Genomic DNA, 18,171 nt, shown 5'->3' with positions numbered 1-18,171 from the left:
TGTTTCTGGACGTTTCCACTGCAGGCAAACATCGGCCACGGTGATTGGGGCAGACGGTCTCCATGTATACTGGACTCGCCTTTGCCCTCGTTTGCCCTCTCGTTTGCCCTCGTACCCATCTGGACCCAGAGGTTCGACATCCGTCAACATCGATGTCAGAATCGATGGAACAGGTCGATGCAGCAGTCGACCGGCGAATCCTGACGGCCGTCGAGATTGGCGATATAGCGGCCGGGCTCGATTCGTTGCTATTCATCTCTATAGATCCCTTGCCAGACGTTTGATGATCTTCACGATCTTTGCGGTCCATACGCAGAGCCGAGAAGGACCCGGTGGATCAGGTCCGTAATTTATCCAGAGCTGGCCCAGCCGTCTCCAGCGTCCTATCTCATCCTCCCCACTGGCCCTACCCTTCATCCGACTGACGGAGTAGATCCGTCCCGGACAGACCCAGAACGAGTAAACAATGCCGGTCAGCACCATCCAGGCAATTCGACGTCCGGTTTAACGAGGAGGAGCCGGGACCTCGAGCGGCGACATGGAGAAGACCGTCAGATAGTCCGACGGAGCGGATATAACAACGCTGAGAAGTAACAAAGCCACAAAGTAATAGAGCAACCACGTAGTCAAGCAACAACGCCGTAGCGCAACAAGGCAATCCAGCGCCCAAGTAGACCAAACCAGCATCGAAAAGCAATCTCACATTCTCGCAATCCAGGGGACCCAGGGAATCCAGGCATCCTCGCCCTCGTTCAACGGGGCCTGGTTGCTGCTGGTGCCTCCGCCACCCCAATTTCCAATTCCTGGGGACTCGCTGGATGACTCGTTCCACTCTTCTCCCCCTCCGACGTCCCTCCCCTCCTTCTCCTCCCTCGATCTTCTCTTTCTTCCCCTCTCGGATCCCTCCAACCGGTGAATTCTGCGTTTCAGCTGCTCTCTATAGCGGATCAGCCCCGGCGTTGGACACTTTTTTTGGCTTTGGGTTCCTGCTTTCTGGGATTGGACTTTGGGCTTCTGGACGCTTCCCGTGGCTTTTTCCCCGGACCGCTCTCCGCGAACTCAACGTTCCTGATCGCTTTTTCCCCAATCATTTACCCCAACCCAACCGCCGCAGCCCTTTTTCGTCTTGACCTCGACGGCAACGGAGGCCTGCCTTTCAACCTTCTCGTCTCAACCCTTCTGCCCTTGTCTTCGCTCATGTTCCCGCCTGTCTGCGACCGGTAATCCCGTTCCTCGCCTCTCCATGCAGCCGAGCGCGACCGACGAGGACACGCACCGATCATGAAGGGCTTATTCCACCCTCGCCGGCACAATGGGGTAAGCGCCTCGATTCCCACGAGCACCTCCTTCCCTGCCCGGTGGCACAGCAGCCGGCCTCCCATGTCTCCTCCCGTGCTCGTGAGACCATTCGGGTTGGGCCCGCCACTGACTGCTCCCTCGTACAGGCTCCCACCACCCCTTCGCCCGCGCCGCCCGTCAAGAAGGATCCGCAGACACCACAGATCTCCTCCCTGGAGAAAAGACTACAGGACATGGGCGCTATCCGAGGCGATGGCAGTGACAAATTCTTTGGCATGGAAAATGTGAGCGGCTCTTTCCCCGAGCCCCGGACTAATCTCCCTCTCGCCCGCGCGCGCATGCGCTCCCTCCCTCTCTTTCTCTCTCTTCTCCCGCTCTCTCTTACGCTACCATAAATCATGCTAACCTCGGGTTCCCGGCGCTCTAGTATGGAAACACCTGTTACTGCAACTCCATCCTCCAGTGTCTGTACTACTCTGTGCCCTTTCGGGAAGCGGTGATCAATTATCCCCAGCGTACGCCCGTCGAGAGCCTCGAAGCGGCCCTCGCCAAGAACCTTCGCTTCCAAAATCCCAATGCGCATCTGGAGGCCGAGGCGCAGGCAGCCAAGCAGAAGGCAGCCGCCTCGGCCCCATCAGCGCGCCAGGCCGGCGTTCCTCCCAATCAGCCCCAGAAGCCCGAGGACAAGGACTCGCCCGAGTACAAGAAGAAGGTTGCCTTACAAACGCTACCGATCCTCGAAACTAAGAACAATGCGGGCAGCTATGGCATGTCGGAATCTCTCTTCACCTCCCTAAAGGACATCTTTGAGTCGCTAGTCGGCAGCCAGACCCGGATTGGAGTAATTCGGCCACAGCAGTTCTTGGATGTGCTACGACGCGAACACGAAATGTTCCGCACCGCAATGCACCAGGATGCGCACGAGTTTCTGAATTTACTGCTCAACGAAGTAGTCTCGAATGTCGAGGCTGAAGCGACAAAGCAGTCCTTCTCGGAGAAAACGCTGCCACCAGCGCCCTCAGATAGCGCGGACTCGCTAGGCATGTTGACCAATAGTACAGGCTCAAAATCGCCGAACACGACGAGATGGGTGCACGAACTCTTTGAGGGGACCTTGACGTCGGAAACCAAATGCTTGACGTGCGAGAAGGTCTCCCAGCGTGACGAGGTGTTTTTGGACCTTTCGGTCGATCTTGAGCAGCATTCATCCGTTACCTCTTGTCTTCGTAAATTCTCCGCCGAGGAGATGCTTTGTGAACGGAACAAATTTCACTGTGACAACTGCGGTGGTCTGCAAGAGGCAGAAAAGCGAATGAAGATCAAACGGCTGCCTCGAGTATTGGCTTTGCATCTGAAGCGCTTCAAATACACAGAAGACCTGCAGCGACTCCAGAAGCTCTTTCATCGGGTTGTGTACCCATACCACCTGCGTCTCTTCAACACGACCGACGATGCCGAGGATCCCGATCGCCTGTACGAGTTGTATGCAGTGGTTGTTCACATCGGTGGAGGACCATACCATGGTCACTACGTTGCGATCATCAAGACTGAGGACCGTGGCTGGCTACTCTTCGATGACGAGCTGGTGGAACCAGTCGACAAGAACTATGTTAAGAACTTCTTCGGTGATCGACCCGGTCTTGCCTGTGCATATGTTCTTTTCTACCAGGAGACCACTCTCGAGGCTGTTATGCGTGAGCAGGCTCAAGAGGACCAAGCATCTAGCGCGGCGGCTGAAGCCGGCGAAGCGCCCAAATCAAACGGTTATCCGTTGTCTCCCGGCCTGATGCATGTGCACAGTGCCGGTCAAGTGCCTCCGGATGATCCCAATCGTTTTGTTCCGATCAGTCGAACTTCCACCGCCCCTCCGATGCCCACTCATCCCGAGGCCCCCGAACTCGATACATCATCCCAGTCGTCTCATCAGCCCGTCCAGCCTCCTCAAACGCCGCTTCCACCGATTCCCGACGAGCAACCCTTGCCCCTGAGCCCGAAGAAGAGCGATGTTCAGCTGAAGAAAGAGAAGGCTCGCGAGGAGAAAGAGCTTCGAGCTGCAGAAAAAGAGCGAGAAAAGAATGAAAAGAAGCGCCGCAAGGAACTTGAGCTACAGCATCAATTGGACGCCAAGCGCGAAGCAGAGGAGCTGCGCCGGGCCATTGAAGCCAGCAAAGCCGATGCCGATCTTGGCCCCGAGAATGGATCGCCAAGGAAGTCGTCTAGCCTGAACTTCCTGCGACGGAGCAGTCGCAGTCTGAGCCACCGTCTGAGCAAGGACAAGGAGCCTCGAGTCTCGACCTCCGACCTTGTGCCTACGCCAGTTCCTGAGGCACCAGCCAAGGAGGCCGCCCCAGCTGTCCAACCACCCGCTCGATCGCCGACTTCGCCAGCGCTAGTTCAATCAGTGACCCCACAGGCGCCTCCACAGGAAAAAGATATATCGGCCCCGACCATTTCCAATCCCAAGATGGCTTCACGGGTGCCGGCACCCCCGCCAATCCCCAAGGATCAAAAGAACGACAAAGCAGGCCACACACACCGCTGGAGGTCCCTCAGCTTCAAAAAGGCAACATAATATCCAGACTATTTGTGCCTGTGAGCATAATCATTCTTGGCTTGCATCTCTGCCAGTTTTGTTCGTCGAGTTTCGCCGAAGCTACTATACCGCCCTCCTCTTTAACCTGATGCCCTCTTAACCCTTCCCCTCCACCATCATGCACATACAAGCGCAATTTGCTTCCTGCACATAGCTTTTCGCGGATGTATCATCACTTTCCCCCTAACGATTTGTGCCCTCGCTCTTTCCATTCTCCTGCAACGGATGTTTCAGAACCTAAATCTTTATCAAGACTTGGGGACTACGGCACCCTTTGCATATCTTGTCTTTCTAGACTGTTGGATTTTTCGACCGGCTTCTCCGATGCGTTGCTTTCACTCATCTCGCTTCTGCTGCTGCGTTTCCATCGTTGCTGATTTCTGTAACACGTATGGCGGCATGATACCTTCGCTGACGGGTTGCGTCCACCCGGCCTAGCACGAAAAGAGGCGTTCACATTTTGTCTTATTTTTTTTTTAACTTTTCTATATCCTGTTGGGGATTTGCAAACGCTGGCGAGCATGGGATTTGGATGTTAACCGGCGTTCCTCTCTTCTCCCTGTGCTTTTTTTTGGCTTCTTCGAGCTGTGAGCGAATCTTTTTGAACTTTGATGCATGCTTGTATTTACCTATGACTTCTCTTTTTTTTTACACATTCAACTTATGCCTCTCAAATGGCCGAGTCGCTTATGATAAGTTCCTTCTTGTTCGCTGTGCTTTCTTTCATTGTATATTCCCACCCTAGGGTTCAGTAGACCTCAGCAAATAATGGAGAAGTCAATGAGTTTGGGCAATAATACCTGACCAATCCTTTTAATATAGATGATCATTGTTTCGAGCCTGTTAGATTATCGGTATATACAAGAGGAGCTGACTTGAAAGAGTAAGCTCAGAAGAAAAGATGAAGAAAAGGCAAGCATAGGCTCAACCTCAGCAAGTCCAGTCCCTGCCAGAAAAGCATTCGACCAACGACTCATTTCCAACAAATAAACAAAACTCCCAGCATTAATAAAGCCGTCTGCTTGCAGTCCCCTGTTTCTAGTATGTTGTGTTGCTCGTGCATGTCATGCCGTGTTCGTAATATGGTTGAGAAGGGACAGTAGCTCGTGCCTGGACTGGATCGCTCAAATAACGAGAAAGCGCCATCCCACGAGTTGGCGGAGGAAGATCTTTTTTTTTTTGCGAGACCGGTCTGTGTCGCCCAAGGCGCGTGGGGAAGAAGCTCGGCAAATAATTCAAAGGGTGCAGTGTATCAACCGAGGATGAGCTCGTAGACGATGATGACGGTGTTGATCACGATGAGCGGTACTGTGCGGGCACGGGTGCGTGTTAGCAGGAGGGTCGATAGGTTGGGTATCGGAGCTACGTTTTGGCCAGAAAGCAGCATCGAAGAGGCTTTCAATACCAGGAGCGAGCTCTGCGGGGATATGGAGCGAGGCAGGAAAGAGGGAAAGGCCACATACTTCGCATCACTGTCCGCACACTGGCAATCAAGTTGACCGACTTCGCCTTTACGCTGGTACTATCGTATGATGCGCCGAAGCCTGGCTCAGCTTGTGTGCGGCCCCATCCAACTGCAATGAATTGAGAGACGTTAGATTCAATGTAATATGAGGGGACGAGGTATGGGTTGAGCTGCGATTGCCCAAGGCCGAGGAAAGAAGCGAGGGGGAGGCACGAACTGCGAGCGAGAAAGCGGTCCTCGGAGAGGACAGCGATGGCGTTGATGATGAGAATTACAACTAGACAACGGATCAGTCTTGTGATAGACAAGATAAGGCTTAGTATCACTCACCGTAGACAAGCTTTCCAAGGCCGAAGAGCAGCATTGTTGCGCGCGGGTGATGTGGTGGGTAGTTGCGGGCGAGGTTGGGGATAAGGCGAGGTGCGGCGGAAGCGCCAGATCTCCGGATCAACAACCAAACCACCTGCACGGCCTGCCGATGCATTCGCCATGAGATGTGGTCAGTCCACACCACGTTTAAATGAAGTCCTTAGCTAACTTCAGTTCTAGCTTGGGTATTGCTTGCTGTGCTTCTTGCGGCGCTAATTCTATTGCACCTCTTCGTCGCGCCGTATACAAAGGTCGAGGAGTCTTTCCATGTCCAGGCCATCCATGACATCCTAGCCCACGGCTTTCCGTTCGGCGACATCGACCGCCACAATTATGATCATTTCGAATTTCCAGGTGCCGTGCCTCGGACTGCAGTTGGTGCAGCAGTGCTCGCACAACTGTCGCCGAAACTGACTACGCTGTCGCTATCGGGTGTGCATCGTCAGATCTTAGGTAAGTACTAGCCGTGGCTTTACATAGCATCTATGTAAAGCTAAAGCTAACCCTCAATTCAAGCTCGCGCTATGCTGGGCCTGTATAATGCATTTGCGCTGGGCTTCTTTGCCCGCGGCCTCTGGTCGAGCTTCGGCCAGTCAGTTGCTGTTTGGTATCTCATTCTCCAAAGCAGCCAGTTCCATCTGATATACTATGCTTCACGGCCGCTATCAAACATGTTCGCTTTTGGAATGACGACGATTGCAATGCGGTACCTTTTGCCCGATACTATAACAGTCTCACCTCAGAGAAACGGCACAAGATCAGGCAAGGTATCACTGGTGCTCCTCACAGTCGCAGGCGTGGTCTTCCGCGCCGAGCTAGCCCTCCTCGTCGCCTGTATCGCGTTGTCTCTACTCCTCGTACGCCGCAGCCACTTTATCGACGTTACAATTGCCGGCCTAATCGGCCTCAGCAGTGGCCTGATCATCACCACGACCATCGACTCTATCTTCTGGAAAGCGTATGTCTGGCCCGAGCTGAATGCTTTTCTCTTCAACGTCGTCGAGGGCCAGTCTTCTGCCTGGGGCACCGAACCTTTCTACTTCTACTTCATCAATGCGCTACCACGCCTTCTGCTCAACCCACTCACCTACCTCCTCGCCATTCCCGTCGCGCTCTACCACCCAGCCCTCCGCCGCCCCATCCTCCCGCTGCTCGCGCCGTGCATGGCCTTTGTCACCCTGTACAGCGCCCAGCCTCACAAAGAATGGCGGTTCATCATCTATATCATTCCAATTTTGACAGCCACTGCTGCCCTTGGCGCCAGCTACCTTTGGACTCGTCGGGACCGGTCTATATTCACACGGATCGCATCCCGCCTCCTCGTCCTCTCCACCCTTGCCTCATTCTTCCTCTCTAACCTCGTCCTACTCCCAGCATCAGCTTCCAACTACCCCGGTGCGCATGCCCTAAATGCGCTACACGGGCACCACGCGCAATTGTCGTCCGCTGGGGCGTCCGTCTACCTTGGTAACCTAGCCTGTCAGACCGGCGTGACACGGTTCCTGCAGAACCCCTCCGCACAAGGATGGCGCTACGACAAGACCGAAGACCAGACGACCAAGGCTATGGGCCCCTTCTGGGACCAGTTCGACTACGTGGTCGTTGAGGCGTCGGCGGAGCCAGGCTTTCGGGACAGTGACGAGATGAGCCTGCAGACCGCGCTCCCGGGTTCGCGTTGGGAGACGGCTGAGATCGTGGATGGATTTGCGGGGATTTCGGTGGTAAGGCCTGGCGATGTTGCGAGCGGAGGTGCCGAACGGTGGATCTTGTCGCGAGTGGCTGGCGAGCATGCGGTGGCGCTGTACGAGCAGCTTCGAGACATGGCGCGCAAGGCGGTTCTGCGTGGGTGGTGGGTTGAAGTGAAGACGAGGCCGCGGATCAAGGTGCTCAAGCGTGTCCGGGAGGCGAAAGCTTGATAGTATCATGATCGAGAGAGCGGTGTTATATTATATAGAGAGCCTAGCTGGCATTTTTATAGGGTACTTTTTGGTGATTATTCCAACTATCACAATGTACACTTCTAGCCATGGGGTACGGCTATGGAGTTATCCACTTCGATTGGATGAGCGTATCAACATGCCCGTAAAGGTCGAAGAAAGAAAAGAAAAGCCCATATCGACTCCAATAACCAACGCACCAGGCACTCGGGTTAAAGGAAGTACATGCAACGGGGTATTAAGAATCGATGATAGATTCTTGGCTAATAAACAAAGAAGCAGGGATAGATATTTCACAGTCCACCCGGCGGCCCGTCCAGACGAGCCATGCGAGACTCCAGGTCGCGCACCCAGGGCTCAACGGTCTCGACGTTCGACCGCAGGACCGCCTCACTCTGTTGCATTTTCTCCTCTACAGCGACCAGGCCTTCGCGCCACTGCTCAATTTCAGAATACATCTCGGCGTGTCGTTTTTCCAGTTCGTTGAGCGATTCTGCGGCGTGCGCAGCGCCCGCATGGCAAGCGCGCAACGAGCGGAGCCGCTCGAGTACGCTCGGTAGCAAGGGGTGTAAGGACTGGATGGTCGGGAGAGTGGCATAGAGGGCTTGGATTTTGGCGACTTGCTCGTCATCCGCAGCGGCAGAGGCCTCGGTTGTCGGGGCGGCGTCAGCGTCAGAGCTAGTAGTCGTGATGCGAGCGGCTTGAGCCGCTTTGGCGGCATCGTTTGCGCGTTTGCGGGCGGATGCGAGCGCTTCGGCATCGGTCGTCAGCTTTCGCACGCGCGTAGAAAGAGCCTCAAGGTGTGGAGTGGTCATGCCAGGCAAGACAGAGGGATTTTCGGATGCTGGGTTCGCGCCGACAAGCAGACCCGTAAGGGCGGAGAGGCGCGAGGTTAGTTGTTCCAGCGAGGGGAGGACTGGCTGCAGGGCGGGCTCGCTAATGCCATCGCCCACGAACGGGTTCGAGGAAGTGGAGATGCCCATGGAGGCTTCAAGGAGAGCTAAGCGGCTCTCGAACGCCGCTGCATGAGAAAGGATTCCTGCGGCTGGATCAGCAGCTTGGGGTGGCACAGGAGTTCTTGCAGCTGTTGTCGAGCTCTCTGCTGGCAGTTGTTCCTTTTCTGGAGCTCCCTTGTTCTTTGTAGGAATAGTCTGCAAGTCGAGCTTTTGAGACAGTGTGGCAGCAGCCGAGTATGGTGACGGCTGAACTCCTCGTGAGGAGGCATGCAAATTATCAAGCGCACGGCTCAACTCTGCCACACCATCGCCTAGAGCCTTATTTTCTGCTTTTTCGCTGCCATCAGCAGTTCCGGATTGGCCACCTTCACCACCCTCGATAGTTACGCCTGCTGACTGGTTCGCCATCTCGATTTTTAGATCCTCAACTTCTCGCCGCAGACGTGCCAGCCGCCGTTCAAGCGACTCGTCTTCGCTATCGCTCAGGTCACCGACCTCCTCGGTGCCATCGTCGCGTCTTCGGCGGTGGCGCCGACTTTTGTCTTTACTGCGATATGCCTGGCGCTTCGCCGAGATGCTGTCGGAGAAGTTAACGTCGCGGGCGTCGACCGCAGCACCTAGGAAGTGCCGACGTGCTTGGTCGGCATTGACGCCTTCGCGATCAATGTCGGAGTGGTGGCCGGCATCATCATGATCGGAATCCGTACGGATGGTGGCCGTCTATACCACGCGCAATTGTCAATACACCGCCCTGCAACTCTTTGTCATGGCGTGTGAACTCACGGGGACTGTTGAAGCTTCGTCGGTCAGGTCAGGGGTTTCGTAAATATCTGGGGCGGGATCCTGGACTCCTGTTAGTACCACACATCTTCAAAGGTGATTATTGACTGACCAAGTCCGGGAGACCGGCGTATTTCTTGTTGAATGCCATGCTGTTGTCGTGGGGGGTGGCAGACCGTCAACAATGGAACACTTCGGGGATCTATACTACTGAAGGTGGAAGGTCTTTTACGCCTCAGGCATACAGGCATCCAGGGACGACATCATAGGTTCGCTGAATCAGCATGCACGTGTCAGCCTCGGGAGAAGAGCACATGCGCGAGGGCAACCAAGGAAGGTATATAGGGAGACGACCAGCCGGTGCCTTCGTAATATCTGCTACATTCTCCTCTGTTTCTTTCAGAGTTTCCTGTTGACCTCAATTACATTTGAAATAAACCCAATCGCACTTGTTGCGCTCGATCTATCAGCTTGACCTCTTTCCCCCACCACCCCGCATTCCTATAGCTCTCACTCCTAAGATGGCCGCCCCTTCCGATATCACAGTCAAGAACCTGAACGGGCAGTGGACCATGGTTCGTGTCTCAGAAGAGGACAGATGCAAACCAGCTACCACTGAATGCCACGGCTAACTCATCCCTACGTAACAGGACACTACCCTGTCCGACCCCACTGACCCCATTCTCGCCTTGGTATGAACTCAATTTCCCCATGTTTCACAAGCCTGCGTTAGCATACATCCAAGCTATGATCAGGCCTCGGAAGGACAACCCGTAACAGAATCCGCTAACAACGCCCATAGCAAGGAATGAGCTGGTTCCTCCGTAAAGCCCTGCCCTACGCCACCGTTACTCTGCACGTGAACGAGTACGCAGACTCTGAGGACTCCACAGTGTACCACATTGATGTGGACCAGGTCATCACCGGTGGAATCAACGGCAGCAAAGAGGCGCGCAAGCTTGATTGGCAAGAGCGCGATCACGTCGACAACATCTTTGGCACCCTGCACGGCAAGTCACGGTTCTTCCGCGGCGCCAAGGGCGACGATGGCAAGGTGCGCCCCGCGTTGGACATCCAATCGAATGTCGGCGTGGCGGATTCCGATGCCAGGATCAAGAAGTTCCTGCGCGGCGAGGTTTCTATCGATGGGTCTGCGTCGGAGGGCTTCCTGATCGATGATGAGGGTGCCGAGTTTGGTGAGGGTGAAGGTCTGTTCGTGCAGAGCTTTGTTGTAAACGATAATAACGGCTGGACCGCTGAGCAGGTATGTGGTGGAACTTGATTCGATACCTTATGCTGAGCGCAGTACTAATTTTCTTTTCTTTCCCTTTACAGGTTTGGGGCTTCGAGATTATCGAGGGAGAGCGTCGCCACACCCGTCGCGTTGCTGTCATCAAGGGTACACAAGTCGAGCTGGCTCGTCTGGTCTACGTTTTCCAGGCTCGGAAGGCTGAGTAAAAGAGAATAAGAGGCATTGCGATGAGGAATGGATGTCGCTGGGCTTCGAGAGACCCTTCACACACGTGTTGCTCCACAATTCAATAGACTGTAGAACAACTCGATCTTTTGCTGGTTAGGATATCCTGGTATTGAGTTTAGAGCATGTCATAGCCTGTATACCAACCAAGTAGGCCAAACAAGTAGAATGATGCATGTTCTGGAGACGTATAAAGTGTAGAATGGGGTTCACACCATCGATATATATTTATGTCCCTGAGCCACACAATCAATCCCTTCCTAAACACGTCAAAAAGCCGCTATAAGAAACACAGACAGGTATATGCTTGGAACCAAATGACCCCCTGTGCCCCAGTGGGATCTCGTGACGCTTTTGTGTGGCGATTTGGGTGGTGGGCACTAAAGTCTGTTGCGTGGCTGGTTCGCCAGCACCGCTGGGTCTCTGGCACCTTGGGGCCGATCTTTAGAGGGGACGGCGTCTGTTGAGGAGCCTGCCTGCTGTACATTCCGAGGTTCAAGTCCTGGGTTGTGGGGCTAATTTTTTTATGCATGTTGCGTATAGTTGTTCATCGTGGTGACTTGCAGGTTGGCTCACGCTGGGTACCCTTTATGTATCTGCGGCCCAGATGAAGCTATTCGGAGTCCGTACCGGATACATAGCGCCAGTGAGGTCGACAGCCCGGGTTCGGTTCCCCTCCGGAGAGAAAAAGGATACTTTTGGGTAGAATATTTTATTTTTCTTTCATTTTTGGTGTTCTCTATGAAAATTAGATCAAAAAAACAGTCGAGGCCACAAGACTATAAACAAGCTCCTAGCATTCTGGGAGACGTTTCATTGCAACATAAAGGCGCGCCGACAAGGGGCAAATTTTGAGGGGGCCAACATGGGGGTAAAAGAAATGTACATAATCATGATTGGGAAGTTAAAGGAACCAGAAATTCCTAATGGTATGATTCATAGCGCTTGAAGATAGCGCTTTAAGAGTGAGTGGGCATGACCACGGTCGCCTTGGTGCTGATCGCATCTTCGGCCTTCCAGAAGCTAGTCACAGTCTTCTGCTGGGTGTAGAACTGCAAACCAGGCTTGCCGTAGAAGGTGTTGGCACCACCGCCAGCAATACTCTTCTTATTGCCAGTGAAGGAGAACATGGGAAGCGGGACGGGGATGGGCACATTGATACCCAGCTGGCCAGCCTCGATGTCCTTCTGGAAGCGGGAGGCAGTTGAGCCCGAGCGGGTGAAAATGGCAGCGCCGTTGCCATACTCGTTGGCGTTGATCAGGTTGATGGCATCGTCCAAAGTCTCAACGTTCAGGCAGACGAGAACGGGGCCGAAAATCTCCTCTTTGTAGCACTTCATGTCGGGGGTCACATTGGTGATGATAGTAGGGCCGACCTGGACGAGGAGTGTTAGGTTAGAGGTAACATTGAAACAGGGAGAAGGTGCAGCGATGAGCTTACAAAGTTGCCGTTGGGGTACTTCTCAGGCTTGTATCCACGGCCATCCAGCAGGATAGTGGCACCCTCAGCCTCAGCACTGGCGATGAGATCCTCGATGCGCTTCTTGCTCTCGGGGCTAATGACAGGACCGAGATCCGCACCCTCCTCGAAGCCACCGTTGACGTTAAGAGCCTTGGCACGCTCCGCAATCTCAGGCAGCCATTCCTTAGTCTCGCCGACCATCACAGCGGTGCTCAGAGCCATACAGCGCTGACCAGCAGCACCAAAGGCAGCACCGACAATGGCGTTCAGAGTTTGGTTCTTGTTGCAATCGGGCAGAACGGCAGCGTGGTTCTTAGCACCCAGGTTGGCCTGAACACGCTTGCCATTGGCCGAGCCCCGGGTATAGATGTACTCGCCAGCGCGGTTGCTACCGACAAAGCTGATCGCCTTAATGGCAGGTTCATCAAGGATGAAGTCCACAGTGCGGGCGGCGCCGTGTACAATGTTGATAACACCGGGAGGGAAGCCGGCCTCCTTGGCGAGTTCGGCCAGGATCATAGCGGCACCAGGATCGCGCTCGGAGGGCTTCATAACCAAGCAGTTACCGGTGACAGTGGCAATAGGAATGCACCAAAGAGGAATCATGGCGGGGAAGTCTGAATGACAATTAGCATCTCGGTAAACAGGTTCGAGAATAGACCATGATCCAACATACTAAAGGGACAGATAGCGGCCACAACACCCAGAGGCTCACGGTAGCTCCGGGTCTCCATATCCTTAGCCACTTCCAGAACCTCACCGGGCATCTGAGTGGTGATGCCACAGGCGGTCTCCGCGACTTGGAGACCACGAAGTACGTCACCGCGGGCATCAGCAAAGGTCTTACCCTGCTCAAGGGTAATGGAGGCAGCCAGGCGGTCCCAGTTCTCCCGGATCAGGTTAGTGAACTTGAAGAGGATCTGTTGCTTCGCGATGATGCTGGTAGCCCGCCACGCAGGGAAGGCCTTCTCGGCCGACTTGACGGCCGCCTGGAGCTCCTCATCGGTACTCTGGGGCACCCGAGTCACCAAGTTGTTGGTGGCTGGGTCATGAAGATCGATCCATGTAGTGGCTTTGGAAGTCACAAATTCGTTATCAATGAAGTTGGTCGTATCAATTGGGTTCGCAATAGGCTCGTGGTCTGTCGCGATGGTAGCGGCGGAGGTGGTGGCGGGGACACACTGCTTGGCAGTTGCATGCAAGCGGCGAGCTGCCGAAAGAGTCGCGGGAGTGGACACTGCCCTCTGAGAAGGCAGACAAGCAATTGGAGTGGCGGTACTCAGCGCCCGAACACCAGCAGCTCTGGCGACCACAGGCGTGCGGGGAGGGCAGCGGAGGGCGGGGAAAGTAGTGGCCAAGGACCGACGGGCGGCCATGATGAAGTGAAGGAAAGAAACGGGGTAGACAACAGGAAAGGGTCAGAAGAGAGAAAAAGAGGATGAGAGAAGACGCAAATCGAGGGCAGGAAGACGTGGCGAGAAGAGGTATAAGAAGGTTGCCTTCGTGGTTACACGGCGGTTCTAACCCCAGGCCCGAGGTAAACCGCCCTGCCCTACCGCCCTGGATCGGTTTCCCCAGAAAGTCGCAGATAAGCTCCGCTCGGCGGTGCCAGCCAATCGCTGTGCTCAGAGATCACCAGGAATCGCCGAAGCTGGCCGCAATCTGGCGGAGCTCACGTCAAGGTCGGTTGAGGTGGACTTTAGATTTGAGGGAGGAGACTCGGTGCATCTACTCTGTCCTACCGCGCTGTCTCTCTTGGGCAGGGCTTTCCATTCGGAGCCTGGCGAATTAGCCAGGGCCAATGCAGTTTTCAGCGATTGAACATGGCGGCCCAGGGGTGTACCCAGCACGGAAAGGGAAAGCCAAGTGGTAGGCACTACAATCGGCAGGCCATTCCGAGGAAAAGTCCGCCGCATCAGCACGAGTGGTCCTCTCCTTCCCTATAGGCCAACGCTCTGAATGGAGCCCCGACATCGGTTTAACCAGAAGAAGCTTCGACATGCCCAATAAGGAAAATAAATGAGCAGGAGTATACCAGGCTCTCCATTTTGAAGTGGATCTCAGACTACCTAGAGAAATACTACTACTACACATGTAAACAGCCCAAAACAAGGAAAATACAGGCAAATAGGGAATCAACGCGGAGGAGAAAATATGCGGCCAGAATTGTTTGGATTTATGAGGGAAGCCCTTCCTCCCTTTTGTCCGTCCATTGAGTTCTTTTACTCCGCAGAGGAACGGGTGGTGCGCTTGGTGGCACCGCCCTTGCCAGTGTCGGCGGAGGAGCTGACGGCGGCGCCAGTCTTCTCCTTGGCACCACCAGCAGCCTGCTTGCCCTTCTTCTCCGCGGGTGCTGGGCTGCTGGCACCAATGGCACCGACAATAATCAGGATCGAGGTGAGCACGATGACCAACAGACCACCGGCAACCTCGGGAGCGCTCTTGACGGCGTTCACAGGGTCCTCCTTGGCCAGGTTAATGAAGAAGTCGATCTTCTGGCGGACGAAAGTAACGGGGTCCTCCTTGAAGGTGACGGTGGTACCGGGCTCAGGCTTCTCGGGCTTGGGCTTGGTGGCCTCTTCCTCAGCCTCCTCGATGGGGAACTTGACATCGAATGTTTCCTTGCGGAGCTGCTCGGCATCCTCGACGGAGTGGCCGATATAGATGTTGTCGAACAGGATGTCGCTTTGCATGGTCCAGATCTCGAAACCAATCTGTACGCATCGTTAGCATTGATCTCACGGGCAAATCGGTCGAGCGGTACAGGTACTCACAGCGCCCATGGGCTCCAGGTTGGAGGGGGTCTTGTCCTCGAAGTAGTTGGGGTTGGCAATCTTGCGTGGGGCCCAGGGACCCTTGTAGGCAGGGTTGTCGATCATAGGAGCGGACCACTTGCCCTTGTACTCGGGGTTCTTCATCATGGGGCGAGTCCACTCGCCACAGCCAGAGACATCCGCGCACTTGGGGTTGGGAACGGTGGGAGGAATCCAGTCACCATCCTCCTCGTCATCCCAGTCCTCGGGCTTCTCGGCCTCCGGGTCGGGGATGCTGGTGGCCTCCTCCTCCAGCCAGTCCTCGGGCTTCTCAGCCTCTTCATCCAGGATCTCATAGGGGGCCTCCTCATCCCAGTCCTCGGGCTTGGTGGCCTCGGGATCGGCAATCTTGACCTCATCAACCCAGTCGGTGGGCTTCTTGTCCTTGGGGTCGTCAATCTCCTTCTCGGGGTTGACGGGAGGGTTGAAGTCCTCCAGAAGGCTGCCCTCCTTGACAGTCTCACCATTGATCAGGATCTGGAAGGTCTGGTCGGGCTTGACAATGAGAGTGTAGAGGGAGGTGACCTTGTTGGTACGGGCGACGGGGGGAGTCTTGAGGTGCTTCTCCTCGTACTCGCCGGTCTTGGGGTTCTTGTGACGGAAGATGAAGTGAACCTGGAAGCAAAAGCATTGTCAATTGTCTGTGCAAGGGAGAGAGAGTCCAACACATTCGGGAGAGGGCAAGCATACCTTGTTGGTGGCACCGCACTTGTCGGGGCCAAACATGATCACATAGGGAGTGCCGTTAGAGAACTCCTCCTGGTGGAGCTTCTTGTTCTCCTGAAGGAGCTTCAGGTAGGCGCCACCGCAGACCAGAGAGTTCTGCGGCTTGACTTCATACTGGACCACCAGGGTCTTCCCTTTGTTGTCAATCTTCTTGGGGAACTTGGCGGAGATGGCGTGGTGAGCAGCAGGGTTCTTGACGACGAGACCCTTGTCACCCTCGATAGCCTTGAAGACGCTGGGCTCCTCAACGGCCCATTCACCAACGTACGCCCAGTCCTCTTCGGACTTGGGGTCATCCTTCTTCGCGTGGGAAGGCTTCCAGCGCGACTCCCAGTCATCGGTGAATTGCTCCAGGAAGGGGGCCTTAAGAGCAGTTGGCTAGAAGGAGGTTAGAAGGATTTCAAGAGACGCGATCGAGAACCGGTTCGGGGAGGGGAGGGGAAACTCGTACCGTGAAGGTGGGCTTTTCAATGGCGGCAGCAGCATCAGGAGCAGCTTCCGCTTCCTCGGCATGGGCATAACCCATGAGGGTGGCCGAGGAGACCAGAGCCGTAAAGGCGGCGTTGAAACGCATGGTGAGCAAGAATGACCGGAAGGAAGGGAAGCGCACAGCACCGGGGAAGGGGAGGGGGGAAAGTTGGAGAGGAGACAGCGGTTGTTATATAGAGCGCGACCGAAGAAGGTCCAGGTGGCCTCTTCCCTGGCAGCTCCTAATTGGGACTAGTCCGGGGAGCTGCCGTCCCCTTCGATCCCCTTCGATGGAAGTATACGAATCGCAGTTATGTCCGACTCAACATCTGAGTCTCAAACGGGGGAAATGATGGATACGACAGAAATAGGTTTCATGGAGCAGAGAAAAAAAAGTCATACGCTCGACCAATAGACATTGGGGCTTGTTCTTTTTTTCCATCGTGTGTTGCCGTAGGATAAATCACAGGTAATCCCGTTGTTGCGTAGTAATAAGGCGCGGAGCTGCAGAGTCCACCCCGCCCGGAAAGATTTATTGGATTGCGCCCGTTACACCGGCGCAGCTCCCATCCCCCGATCAACCCACTTGGCTGACGTTTATTGGACTCAAAGTAAGTGCAAACTGGTCGCCGACTTTCCGCGGTTTCAATCTGGCCCTTGCGCCTGGCTCCGAAAAGAAGTCCCTGCTTCTATCCAGTGCTCCGATGCTGACTCCAGCCCCTCAGCCCACCATGGCCTCCTCCGCTACCGAGCAGGCCGTTGCGACAACCTCCAACAATGACCACTTAGTGCAGTCGTCCGACCCGGAGCACCCGGCGAATCTCATTCCAGCACTGTGCCGCAACTTCTATAACTGGGGATGGGTCACCGGCACGGGCGGAGGTGTAAGTCGAACCTCTCCGGCAACTCCTCGCTAACAGCGTACAGACGCGCATGCTCTATATCATCCGACTGACATTGACTAGACCTCCATCCGACATGGTGATCACATTTTCATTGCTCCTTCTGGCGTTCAGAAGGAGCTCATGAAGTCCGAGAACATTTTCGTGCTACAATGGCCGACCAAGAAGTATCCCGCCGAGGAGCGCAATTATATCCGCAGGCCTCTTAAGCTTAACCCATCCGCATGCACGCCGCTGTTTCTCACAGCCTTTGAGCATGGCGCTGGCTGCTGTATCCACACCCACTCGCAATGGGCCGTTCTGGTGACGCTCTTGGTGGAGCGGGAGAAGGGACCCGACGCCTGCTTCGAGATTAGCACCATTGAGCAGATCAAGGGCATTCCCCGCGGCAAGGGCAAGGGCATGCACGATTATTATGATACTTTGCGCATTCCCATCATTGAGAATACCGCGTTCGAGGAGGATCTGACCAGTGGCCTGGAAGCGGCTATGAACAAGTACCCCGACACCTATGCGGTGCTTGTTCGGAGACACGGAATGTAAGAGAGAGCCTGCAATCATCTGATCGCCACGATTGATTTCAACCCGCTAATTCTCATGCTGCAGTTACGTCTGGGGCGACAACGTTGCCAAGGCAAAGACCCAATGCGAGAGTTTGGATTACCTCTTTAAGCTGGCCGTCGAGATGCACAAGCTGGGCCTCCCATGGGTCAAATAAACCCGAGCACCGGTATTGCATGCAAATAAATTTTGCAGGGACAGGCATTGGGAATGCGAATATAGCTGTTGACCAACCCTATAGAGCTCCGAACCGAGACGATGTGACGTATGAATGTTGTTTGACTGCCTCACTGTAGTCAATTTTATGAAGTAGAAGAACATCCCAAAAAATGTAGCAAAGATATGTGGAGCAAATCTCAGCAC

The 18,171-nt window shown here is 54.8% G+C and overlaps 8 protein-coding genes across 8 annotated transcripts; 4 read left to right on the top strand and 4 right to left on the bottom strand.

Moving 5' to 3' along the window:
* Nucleotides 1–1,697: 1,697 nt before the first annotated feature.
* On the top strand, nt 1,698–3,871 carry creB (uncharacterized protein; the record flags this gene model as incomplete). The annotated part of the gene is made up of 2 exons (XM_057079536.1): nt 1,698–1,725; nt 1,794–3,871. The coding sequence occupies 2 exons, from the start codon at nt 1,698–1,700 to the stop codon at nt 3,869–3,871; spliced, it is 2,106 nt and encodes a 701-aa protein (XP_056932206.1).
* A 1,273-nt stretch (nt 3,872–5,144) lies between these two features.
* N7462_007817 (YOS1 family protein) lies at nt 5,145–5,721 on the bottom strand (the record flags this gene model as incomplete). The annotated part of the gene is made up of 3 exons (XM_057079535.1): nt 5,145–5,200; nt 5,356–5,634; nt 5,688–5,721. 3 exons carry the CDS (start codon nt 5,719–5,721, stop codon nt 5,145–5,147), a joined length of 369 nt encoding a protein of 122 aa, XP_056932205.1.
* A 125-nt stretch (nt 5,722–5,846) lies between these two features.
* Nucleotides 5,847–7,642, top strand: N7462_007816 (dolichyl-P-Man:Man(7)GlcNAc(2)-PP-dolichol alpha-1,6-mannosyltransferase; the record flags this gene model as incomplete). The annotated part of the gene is made up of 3 exons (XM_057079534.1): nt 5,847–5,856; nt 5,907–6,179; nt 6,243–7,642. 3 exons carry the CDS (start codon nt 5,847–5,849, stop codon nt 7,640–7,642), a joined length of 1,683 nt encoding a protein of 560 aa, XP_056932204.1.
* A 314-nt stretch (nt 7,643–7,956) lies between these two features.
* Nucleotides 7,957–9,550, bottom strand: N7462_007815 (uncharacterized protein; the record flags this gene model as incomplete). The annotated part of the gene is made up of 3 exons (XM_057079533.1): nt 7,957–9,339; nt 9,403–9,462; nt 9,512–9,550. 3 exons carry the CDS (start codon nt 9,548–9,550, stop codon nt 7,957–7,959), a joined length of 1,482 nt encoding a protein of 493 aa, XP_056932203.1.
* Nucleotides 9,551–9,920: 370 nt separating this feature from the next.
* N7462_007814 (uncharacterized protein) lies at nt 9,921–10,857 on the top strand (the record flags this gene model as incomplete). Its single annotated transcript, XM_057079532.1, has 4 exons — nt 9,921–9,974; nt 10,050–10,091; nt 10,202–10,663; nt 10,735–10,857. 4 exons carry the CDS (start codon nt 9,921–9,923, stop codon nt 10,855–10,857), a joined length of 681 nt encoding a protein of 226 aa, XP_056932202.1.
* Nucleotides 10,858–11,835: 978 nt separating this feature from the next.
* On the bottom strand, nt 11,836–13,714 carry N7462_007813 (CoA-acylating methylmalonate-semialdehyde dehydrogenase; the record flags this gene model as incomplete). Its single annotated transcript, XM_057079531.1, has 3 exons — nt 11,836–12,252; nt 12,318–12,955; nt 13,015–13,714. 3 exons carry the CDS (start codon nt 13,712–13,714, stop codon nt 11,836–11,838), a joined length of 1,755 nt encoding a protein of 584 aa, XP_056932201.1.
* Nucleotides 13,715–14,560: 846 nt separating this feature from the next.
* Nucleotides 14,561–16,451, bottom strand: clxA (calnexin; the record flags this gene model as incomplete). The annotated part of the gene is made up of 4 exons (XM_057079530.1): nt 14,561–15,052; nt 15,113–15,766; nt 15,842–16,255; nt 16,329–16,451. 4 exons carry the CDS (start codon nt 16,449–16,451, stop codon nt 14,561–14,563), a joined length of 1,683 nt encoding a protein of 560 aa, XP_056932200.1.
* A 625-nt stretch (nt 16,452–17,076) lies between these two features.
* Nucleotides 17,077–17,965, top strand: mde1 (methylthioribulose 1-phosphate dehydratase MDE1; the record flags this gene model as incomplete). The annotated part of the gene is made up of 3 exons (XM_057079529.1): nt 17,077–17,229; nt 17,311–17,786; nt 17,854–17,965. 3 exons carry the CDS (start codon nt 17,077–17,079, stop codon nt 17,963–17,965), a joined length of 741 nt encoding a protein of 246 aa, XP_056932199.1.
* Between the last annotated feature and the right edge of the window lie 206 nt (nt 17,966–18,171).

This window comes from Penicillium macrosclerotiorum (assembly GCF_028827735.1).
Source record: "Penicillium macrosclerotiorum strain IBT 26536 chromosome Unknown utg000007l_segment0_segment0, whole genome shotgun sequence".
In the NCBI taxonomy this organism is placed as follows: Eukaryota; Fungi; Ascomycota; class Eurotiomycetes; order Eurotiales; family Aspergillaceae; genus Penicillium; species Penicillium macrosclerotiorum.
The sequence above is the reverse complement of the archived record's forward strand: the minus strand, read 5'-3'. Positions and strand labels throughout refer to the sequence as shown.